Source organism: Neolamprologus brichardi, chromosome 12 (genome assembly GCF_056152115.1).
Source record: "Neolamprologus brichardi isolate AB-2024 chromosome 12, ASM5615211v1, whole genome shotgun sequence".
In the NCBI taxonomy this organism is placed as follows: domain Eukaryota; kingdom Metazoa; phylum Chordata; class Actinopteri; order Cichliformes; family Cichlidae; genus Neolamprologus; species Neolamprologus brichardi.
Window position 1 is genome coordinate 26,080,633 of NC_142115.1, and position 10,801 is coordinate 26,091,433.

General features: G+C 40.5%; 1 protein-coding gene across 1 annotated transcript; it reads right to left on the reverse strand.

The window, feature by feature from the left end:
- Nucleotides 1–1,788: 1,788 nt before the first annotated feature.
- On the reverse strand, nucleotides 1,789–10,525 carry LOC102794433 (chondroitin sulfate N-acetylgalactosaminyltransferase 1-like). Its single transcript, XM_035907356.2, has 10 exons — nucleotides 10,407–10,525; nucleotides 7,814–8,402; nucleotides 7,640–7,740; nucleotides 7,359–7,537; nucleotides 6,995–7,211; nucleotides 6,418–6,519; nucleotides 5,771–5,952; nucleotides 2,873–2,967; nucleotides 2,710–2,791; nucleotides 1,789–2,111 (listed from the first exon to the last, which is right to left on the reverse strand). The coding sequence occupies exons 2-10, from the start codon at nucleotides 8,174–8,176 to the stop codon at nucleotides 1,831–1,833; spliced, it is 1,602 nt and encodes a 533-aa protein (XP_035763249.1). The 5' UTR covers nucleotides 8,177–8,402; nucleotides 10,407–10,525; the 3' UTR covers nucleotides 1,789–1,830.
- Nucleotides 10,526–10,801: the final 276 nt, after the last annotated feature.

Here is a 10,801-nt window from a genome sequence, read left to right on the forward strand (position 1 = left end):
AAAACCCACATATTTCAAACATTGCCTGGACTTATTTTGTCATTTTGGCTGTAAAATTACAAAAAATTCTTATCTTTCAAGAAACATGGTAGCTTTGTGCTGCCGTGATACACACAACATCCCTGTAAAGCATTATAAATTATTTCCTAATTTCCTGGATGCTCCTTTTTCTTAAAGATGAGGTGTTGCAACCTCTTGCTTAAAAGCCTACGTGTGCAAGAGGTGCTACAAAAACCTCTACAAAACATTTATTTATAACTACTTTAAAATATTGAAGTAAGTAAACAAAGAAAAGGAAAACAGATAGACATCAGGGTCTCCAACAAGCAAGATCCCCTCACTCTTACTTGGAAGAAAAATACAATGCTTAAGCTCCCTGGTGGGCCACAGAACAGATTCAGTTTCATTCAAATTTATTTATATTTCACAACAGATTTGTTCTGTTAAAAAACAGGAACAAATCACCAGCAGAACCAGGCTCAGGGAGTGGCAGCCATTCCCTGTGACTGGTTGGGGGTGGGAGGGGTGAGACAGGATAAAAGACACACTTTGGAAAAGAGACAGAAATTAATACCAGCTAATGATTAAATGCAGAGCGCTGTGAAAAAGGTAAGTGAAACTGCAGACAACCCTTATAAATCTTTTCCCCAACACATAGGGAAGTTTAGCTAAACAGAGCAGAACAGGTCTGACAGGTTTCCCATGATTCATCTTTTAAGATCACGTGAAGTTCACACTGACCAGCAATACTCCTGCAACCACACAACACAGAATGCTGTTCAGCTATGGCAATAAGGTGTTGCAAATGAGGACCAGAGAGAGAGCAGATCTGTTTCATGAACAGGCCACAGAGATCAGTGGTTATAGCACCAGGGCCTTTGGATCTGACCGTAAGCAAATGGGGCCATAACTGGATATGACAGCAGTCTGCAGTATGAATTTCTTTCATAGACTTCATGGATTCTCATATTTGTTTTGGGGTTTTTTCTCCCTCAGTCAGGTTAAGTTGCCTATAATTTATCTTAATACTATTTGTGATATATTTCATGTTTTGGTTTCCCTGTTTTGCAAAACATTGGATAAAATAAAATGTTTTGATCTGTCAATCCTGTTTAACTAGCGAAACTCTTAATTACAAACCCTGTTTTTCTTTTTTTTTTTCTTTCCTTTTAAGATGGTTAAGTAAGAAAGATCAGAAAAAAGATCAGAAGCAGCACCTTAAAGTTGTTTGCCAAACTCAAAAAATCGAGGAAAAAAAAAGTTGGGGAGAAAAATGAAATATTTCAAACAAAGACACAGTTAATGCTGGCAGTTCAGCTTGTGCTACAGGGCAGCAGTTTAGGTCACTGGTTGAGCAGGTGCCTGTATGCCATAGAGTGTGCTGGGTCTGACCAGCACCCATATCCTGTGTGTCTTCTCCAGGTCGCTGTCCTGTCTACTCTTCACTGCTGAACTGTCAAATAAACGCTGAAAAGCCCAAAAATAAATCTTAAGAGAGAGTGTATAGAAGTTTTTATTGGTAATAATAATTTATTTTATTTTATTTTTTAATTTTCGCTTTAAAAAACTCAAATGAAACATGTGATTCAGGTTCTTTATGTCCTTTCAACAAACAGGTGCTTTTTGTCATCGCGTCTTTTGCTGAAGAAATTTACAGTAACGATGCCAAAAGAAACTTATTAGATAAGGAAAAAACACACAGGAGACAAGCAGATAAGATATCTCAGTTTTATCAACACAAAACATAACATGAATCTCATCATGAACTCATCACAAAACATCCTCTTTATCAGTGAATTATAATGTTTTTATTATATAAACTAACTTCTCTCATGAAGTTCCTCGTTTCATCTGTTTCTGAGCGTGAACCTGAATCTCTTGTTTGGAGAAGAGCTCCCCCAGCTGGCTGTGCGAAGCTTCGCTCATGGCTTTTGTCTGCATACACATCTTGTACTTGTCTGGAGGAAGCTCATCTGCACAGCTCTTCTCGTGCCACAAATGGAAAAGGCTGCGAGTTGGAAAGCGAATCACCATCAGCTTACTGTGAAGGTACTTCCTGTACAGGTGCACGTCCTCCAGGCCCCAACCTTTGATGCTGCGATCAAAACCACCTGACAGGAGAAAAAATCCCAAGGCTGGATTAAATCAAGAAGTTGCTATTAATTTGACTTCTACTGCCCATGACTGTCTTTTTTTAACAGCCCAATCAACCAAAATTTAAAGCAGATCTGAAGCTAACTAGTCAATTAACTGGTTAATCAGGTAAAGTTCAGTTTTGGTTATTTTAACATAAATGAAAAGCAGTTAAGCTCCTCGGCAGATTATATGTATAAGAAATATCGAACCTAAAATTTCGAACCCATTTTTCTAACATTCTATAAAAATGAACTTGACATTTTTACTATATTACTATGTAAAAATCTCTGGTTTGCTATCTTGTAATGATCCACTGCCTGAGGCTACCAAATCAAAGTCATTTGGCAGTAAAAAGGAAACAATTATAACTTTTAAATAAATAACTGAAAGATAAAAATTAACAATTAACATATTTAAAAGAAAAACATTTTGCAGGGGTTTCTTGTGAATAAATTCGAGGGGTTTTGTTAACCCTGAACTTTAGTTGGTTTTTTTAAAGGCTTATCTTTAGTTGAGCAGTAACATTTAACTTTATTCTGTTCCTTCACATGAAATTAATATATCTGTCTTTACCTATGTTGATGAAATCAGACCTGTACTGGCATGTCATGCCGAACCCAAAGTCACGCCAGAATCCGCTCTCCTTCCTTATCACCTGAGGGAAGAGGAGCAGCCAGAAATCACCTCCGGATGACATTTGCTGTAACTGAGCTGTTTGTGTGTTGTATTAACCTACCAGCTGCTGCTGAAGTGAAGGCAGGAGCGTCTGATTTCTGTAGATGATAGATGGGTTGTACTGGCTAAAGAGCACTGGGTAGTACACTCTCTTACCTACAAGAACAGTTTAAACAGACACACTGAATCCTGTGACAGGTTACTTTAAAACATTTACAGTCATTTAATGTGCATTTTATATAGCATAGAGTATTACAAAAGTATGTAATCTAATTTAAATAATCTCATATAAATATTACCTTGAACTCAAACAATGAATTTCCTGCACTCTGTATGGAAATAAATAAACCCCCACAACAAAGTTCAAAAAGATGGTTTTTCTCATAATCTTAAAACTGACCATCTGTAAAGAGATAATTAATTAATCCTAATTATATAACAATCTTTTTAAAATGTGATCTGCTTTAATAATTGTAATATAGTAGTAATAGTAATATTACAAATAATATAATATTTCTTAGTAATCTGATTGTGCAGCTTTTTACCATCCATCACCAAACATGTCACACTTCTACAAACAAAAAACAGGAAGTGTAAAACACTAATAAAACAATTATTTTAATATTTCACCTAATGATTCAAGCTGTAGCATGCACATTTTCTATTTTTAACACTTGGTGACCGGTGGGTCTGTCTCACTCTCGGTTTTTTGCTGTAAAAAAAAAAAAACTTTGGCAGTGAGGGGAGAGATGGATTTTTCTTTACTGGCAGCAACAGAGGGTTTCATTGGAGTGAAAAGAATAGAACTGTGTGGTTGGTATGGGAAGCGATAACCAGCAAGCCTGAACAAAGAAATGAAAGAACACAATTTCCAGAGAATCACACTTCTGTGCTATAATAAGAGACTGCTAACAAACTTCCAGAAATATCAGAAATGCCACAAAGACTGAGACAAAATCTAAAAAGTTTCATATTTCTCAAAGCAGACACAAGTTCTGTTACCCCCCAAAATGACAGTAATGACTATTCATCCATCATTTATTTACTAAAAGTTAACACCCGTGTAAGCTGACTGTTACTTACATGGTGGATAAAAAAAATGAAGGGTCAACGTTTGTAAATCTTGTCCTTATTAGCCAAATCGATAATCAAACAACTTTTTTTATCTGAAAAACTTGAGATATGGGGTGATGGTGGCTCAAGAGCTGGGAGTTCGCCTTGTAATCGGAAGGTTGCCGGTTCGAGCCCGTCCCGGCTTGGACAGTCTCGGTTGTGTCCTTGGGCAAGACACTTCACCCGTTGCCTACTAGTGGTGGTCAGAGGGCCCGGTTGCGCCAGTATCCGGCAGCCTCGCCTCTGTCAGTGTGCCCCAGGGTGGCTGTGGCTACAATGTAGCTTGCCATCACCAGTGTGTGAATGTGTGTGTGACTGGATGTGTAAAGCGCTTTGGGGTCCTTAGGGACTAGTAAAGCGCTATACAAATACAGGCCATTTACCATTTTTTTACATTTCAAACCTATTTACCTTAACCTGTTTATTGCCTCTTCTTGTTTGATAGCTGTGCCCATGTGATTTTTCAGAACAGACAGTGCAGACACCTGTAGCATGCTAGCTCTGGCAGATGCCTGTTCAGTGGAGCTGGGCCATAATTTATGAGGCCAGGACCGTGCTGCTCGTTGCATAGCAGCAAGAGCAGATGTGACACTGAATCTCCATCAGCTAATAATCACACACCACGAGGTGTTAAAGATACTGATAGAAATGAGAATTTAATGTTGTTGGCTGACACAGTACAGTAGCAGTTTATTTTTTGGATTCAGCCACAATAATTTACCTATATTCTGTCCAAAAATGCAAGATATTCTTTCTACCTGCTCAACAGAGCAAATTATTGAAGTGTCACATGTCGCAGGTAAGCTTTTTGGAGACCACCCAAAAACCTAGGTGAACAGAAATTTGCTAACAGTGGCAAAAAGTGTCCCAGTAAGACTAAAAATGAAGGTCATGCATAAGTTCAATAAGGAGGATCTGTAATCACTCATCTGCTGGCTTTCCTGGGCATTAGGCCCCATGTCTCTGTGTCTTTACATCACTACCACTTTCCCACACTGTCAGGCTCAATACTGACATCATTACTCCAGTCCAGTCATCTTCTTGTTCATCTTCTTTGAGTCAATCAGCCTCTACTCTCTGTGGCTTAAATCTCTGCTCACTGCTATCATCCCCGCCAGACTCTCATGCAACCCACCTCCTCCCCATCTCCACCTCACAGAAACCTCAGTCAGCGCTCCATTCAAGCCTCAGTCTTAATCTTCACCACCTGTGCTAAATCCTAGCACTGCTGGGATTCTGTGAGATGATGTGAGAAACCTGATTCTTAGATGATGGGTCATCTAAGTCTAATCGCCAAATACTTTAATTAATTTCTCTATCTTAGTAAATCATGTTCACTTCTGCAAAGGGATCTCTCCTTACTGAACTGTGGGGTAATTTTGAAACCACAAAGATGGTCAAAGAAGTGTTAAGTTTCAAGGGGAAATTCATTTTTAAATATTAATTGGGTCAGTAAACCCTTTACCAGATTTGACTTGTGATTCTATACATGCGGTTTTGTAAGTGGAGCTAAATAAGTGCCCCGAGGCATCTCAAGGTGACTGTCGGGTGACAGGTCTTCCCGTTTGCATAAAAATCAGTGTAACCATTGTAAGTAGAACCTGTGGTTTACCTTATATGAGAACTTACTACTCTGTCCTTGAAAATGTTTAACAGTTTATATTGCATGTTGATGACTTTACAGACCAGCTCAAAGGAAAGCGCTCACCTTCAGCCTGAGATCTAATCAACCACAATATTTAATAACACCCACAGAACTGATTTTATCTGCTCCATCAGCTGTAGTTTCTCATTAAGCTATCTTATTCATGATTGCAGGAACCACTTGGGGAGGGGGGACTCTCACCAGGTTCTGCATTGAGACGACAGGAAGTTAAGAAATCAGCTGTAAAGTGAATGTCAACATCACAGAAGAAGAGCAGAATGTTCTGGCTGCGCCTCCAGGCCCTGGCACCCACGTCTAAGCCCCGGCCGCGAGAAAACTCCTCATTCAGCTGGATCAACGTGAAGCTCCTGAACCGAGTCTCTCTGAGGGGAAAGACGGAAAAAGAAAACAGGAGGACTTTCATGGATGTTTGATTAGTCTTAATATTTCTGCAGCCTGCAGATATATATGTACAAGCTGTGATGATAACACCACAATAGCCTGCACAGCCACAGCATGTGTGTATCCCTGGAGGTGCAGAAGCCTCACAGGACTTATTTTTGTTTGCCCGCAGCCGTTAAACACTCGTGCCCGAGCACAGACACACTTCTTAAGACTGAAGAGACAAGGGGAGTTTAATATTTTTCTTGCAAGTGCACATTATCATGAGAGTGATAAATCTGTAGAGTCTCGTCACAATTTCACTATAACTGATTGATGCAAAAATCTCCAACTCCTGCAAATTTAAGCGTTATAGACAACTCTGGACTAATCTGCAAGCAATCAATATTAGACATGAGATATTAGAAATTAGATGATGAGTGAACTATAAAATGGTTTGTACATACCTAGTGGTCTGGTCCAGCACAGCTTTTACCTCGTCTATCTGATCTCGACCAAAGTAGACCACGGTGAGATGAACCCTGCCGTCCTGCTGGATGCATACCTCTCTAAATGAAGCAGACATATAAACAAATGTGGGAAAATTTCAATGAAACAGAGAGCTGAAAATGACCTTTTTTTAAAAAAATTAGGGCCGTCTTTAAATCTGTGCATTGTCTCCTTACTAAGAGGCAATGAGTTTTATTGGTTTCCAGATGTATCTCCAGATGTCTGTGCTGGGATCAGATGTACAGCAAAAATCCCCCACTGTGGGTAGCTGTGGGGCTGTGAGGCCAGAGCAAACCCACACTTATTCCAGGTCGACCCCAAGTTGGTGTCTAAACACAAGCCCCACAGCAGTTTTGCTCTTTGGGGCCCTTATATGGGTTTTCTATGGTCAAGCCCACTGTGGCCCTGGAACCAGCATGAAATGTGGAGCAACTCCTCACCACATTTCCGAGCAGTACTGGGGTCTTTCCACTGTGGCCCCATGTGGAGTATGTTTACTGGGTGCCTGTTTGTTAATTTACTTCTAAATGTTACCTGAAGTTTTTGATGAATTGTTTGAATGTGTCCACCCTCTTGGACAGAGGTACGATGATGTTGATGATGATGCTTTGCGTGTTCACAATTTCGCTCTTCACTTTCATCACGGGGCCAAAAGGCCTGAAGAGTACAAGCTGCGTGAAGTCCTGTGGACTGTCACCTTTAAACGTCAGCTCGTAAATGCTTCCTCTGTCCCGCTCTGTGCGAGTCAGCCCTGCGATGGAGCAGAAAGCATCATGATATGCATTCTGTTTTATTGGGCCACTATTTTCCTACAATTTCTTAGCTCTCTGCAAACAAATTAATGCAGTGTATGAAGCTGTGTGTACAACATGAATGAATAACCTGAGGTCATATTCACCTTGGATAAAGTCTGAAGGGGAGAATGTGTGTTTTCTCCTGATGTTGTCAGTGTGATGCTTGGGTCCATTCAGGACATGCAGAGCTGTTTCCACAGTCCCTATCAGCTCATCTCTGCGGTCTTTTCTCACAGGCCTCTCCGCTGGATGCCTGGTCAGCCCTGTTTCCAGCTGGTACACGCTGGATGAAAAAACAAAACCCCATTTAACAGCCAACATAAGGTAAGATTTAAGTGCTACACAGCGCTCCTGGGGGCTCCTGCTGCGCCGCTGTCCCACTTACCTCTGCAGGGTGAAAGTGTCAAAAGGAATTAGTGCATATTCGCTGGGCAGCTTCACACCTGAGTTCACCTCTGCCTGGTTCAGTTGGGAGCGGAAGAACTCCTGGAGGACATCATGTAGCATTTACTACTACAGCTATAATGTCACACAAAATGTATTTATTTTCTTGTCCTACCTTCAGATCAGACTGCGTTGGGGTTTTGTGCAGGCTCTCCAAACCCTGAGGTAGGATCCCTTTGATTTTAGCTTTATCCAGGGACTCCTGAAGCTGCTGCGTCCTCTCCTGCAGAGCTTCCTTCAGCTGGGCTATTTGCTTTGTCAGGCTGTTGATGTAATGTCTGTGAGAGTCTTCCCTCTCCTGCAGTAAAGCCATGTACCTCTCCTTACTGGTGGCACTTCCAGACCATGGCAAAGACTGCTGGCTGCCGTGAGATACAGGTTTGCAGGCCAGGAGATACAGCAGTAGCACGCAACAGCAGAGGGTCAGCACAATGAGGCCAACACGGGCCACCAGGGCCATCAGCCACCGTTTGAACATGGTGGATTGTCTTTTAAGGAAATCCTAAACACTTAAGGCTAAAGATGCACCTAGGAAAAGACAAGTGACCCATTGTTCCTAAAGATAAATTAAAACATGTGGCTTTTAGTCCTCCGCTTTTCTTGTGATGTCCCCTTCTTTCATATCCTCAGATAGCATCTTGGCACGTGGTTTGGATGGTCATTTGTTTTCAACAAATCTGTTTGTCTTGAAGTGCTGAAAATCACTAGAATGAAAAATATACCACTTTAAGTTGTTGTTCTCAATCACTTAGGCTATTTAGAGTAACAGAAGGTAGACCTAGAGATGGCAAAGTTGAAAATGATAGCATTTTTACTGGGAGTGATCAGGATCAACAGGATTACAAATGAGCATATCAGAGGATCAGCTCAGGTTGAGCATTTTGGAGGCAAAGTTAGAGAAGCAAGGGCTGAGATGGACTGGATATGTACAGAGGAGGAAAAGGGGATATGTTGGATAAAGGATGTTGAAGACGGAGCTGCCAGGTCAGAGGAAAAAAGGAAGATCGCAGAAAAGTTTCATAGATGTAGTGATTTAGGACATGCAGATGGCTGGTGTGACAGAGGAAGATGCTATAGACGGGGTTAGATTCAGGCAGATGACCTGCTGTGATGACCTCTGATTGGGCCAGTCAAAAGAAGAAGAGGTACATGAACCTTCATTAGTGGTTGTGAACATACAAAGGTTCCAGTATCTTCCTACAGAAATCTGTCTGTGTGTTTGCTTCTTTGGCCATTAACACATCTAGTCCCATCTACTTGATCAGAACTTGAACAGCTAAAGTTGGCACACAAGTACATCTTAACCCTCTGACGGCCCTTAACGATATGAAATGTTATGATGCCATCATATTACCTCGCAACTACCTGGCCATGGGATAAAATTACCTGTCTTTTACCTTTATGCACCTACAACAACTCATGAAAACATGTTATCATCTTAATTTAATGGCCAGCACCACAAAAAGGCCAAACAACACTGTAACATGGCCATGTACAAGTTTCATCTACAGCTGCAATCACAGTTCTGTGAAGCAGTGCTGGGAGTTAACTAACATTCAAAGGCCAACATGCTGACTGACGTGTAACACCATATAAAGTACAACTAATGCTACGGAAGGGGAAAATACTAGTTTTAAGATCAGCTGAAGTTCACCAAAGTTAATGCAGCTGAATACGAAGGCCAACGTCAGCCTGAAACATGCAGCAACAAATCCTCAAACAAAGATGCCATCAGAAAATGGGGGAAAAACAATCCTCCTAATGACCTTTGACGTCTAAGGGGATTATTGAAGGTTGAAGTGTCTTATAAAATAAGATGTATTTTATGTAAATATGATGTATTTTATACCCCTAGCCTAGAGTTGGTTAGAGGTATAAAGAAAATCTGTACGTGTAAAACATCAAAGAAAACACAGATCTAAGGAGGCAGATTGTGTATCTCTGGACAAACCTGTGCCAGCAGCAGATATACTAGACAAAAAACAAGTCGATAGATAAAAAATATATATATATAAAAAAAAAGAAAAAGCACCAAAAGAAACTGAGATAAAATCATGAAGGAAAATCTTGATGCTTTTATCTTCAGTGTGAGTTTTTGTTACTAGTTTCATCGTTTCATTGCTGTTGGACTGCTGGTTAGATTTAGTTTGGTCGCTGTAAAACACACAGAAAGAGAAATACTCTGACCTGACTGCCACAACCCCCGAAAGTGGGAAGTGACAGAAACAAGCATTTCTCTGTGTGTTTCTCTCCACCCTATGTGTGTGTGTGTGTGTGTGTGCTGCCATAATCAGTTTATTCACAGCACAGTTGGCTCTTTATAACTCAGGTAGAAGCTGATTTTATGAAAGACACTTATGTTTGCACGTCCATCCAGGCGCTATGTGTTAACATACATGTAGGTATGAGATCATAATATGTTGACCTTTAGAAACTGTGTATAATTAATATAAGTAATTACAAGTTAAAAAGTTTACAATCTCACTTCCATTTAAAATCAGTATTACAGTCATGCCTTTAATCTCTCTCTCTTAATGCTCCTATTAAAGTCTTTCATCTGTTTCACATAAAGCTTTCATCCACCTTCTGGCAGTAAATAAATCATCACATTTATAACTAAAACATTGAAATGCGACCTCAAAGCAAAGTTTTCACTATAAATCTGCAATTAAAGACAAAAAAAAAAAAGATGAAAGAAATGCACTCACCTTCTGCTGAAGGGAAGTTATGATAGGGCGTCCATTGTCCTAAACAGCTTGTCTCCTTTACTTTAAAAATGTGTGGAGACATTAAAACATCTCCCTGCCCTATCAAAAAAAGAGGACTGAAGTGCCTTCACAACTGAACTGAGGACCTCCTCTCTCCGTTCCTCTTTCCTCGTAGTCTCCACCTTTTTCCAGCACCTCCTCTCTTCTTCTCTTCCTGCCTTTTCCCTTTTATTACTTTTCATACTTCTACTTGCCCTAAAAGATCTCACACCATCTGCCTTCATCCTTAATTCCCTTTCAGTTCTTCCCAGGCTCCGCTCCACCCTTAAGACTACTTAAAAGGCAAACAGAGTAAAGAATGCCATTCAGACTTCGATGCTCTGCCACCTGCAAGC

Coding starts and splice junctions, on each gene's coding strand:
- LOC102794433 (XM_035907356.2), bottom strand. CDS start 8,176: ATGTTCAAACGGTGGCTGATGGCCCTGGTGGCCCGTGTTGGCCTCATT. Junction 5,953..6,417: donor GTGCTGGACCAGACCACTAG/GTATGTACAAAC, acceptor CTTTCCCCTCAG/AGAGACTCGGTTCAGGAGCT. Junction 2,968..5,770: donor TCGTCTCAATGCAGAACCTG/GTGAGAGTCCCC, acceptor CTGTTCTTGTAG/GTAAGAGAGTGTACTACCCA.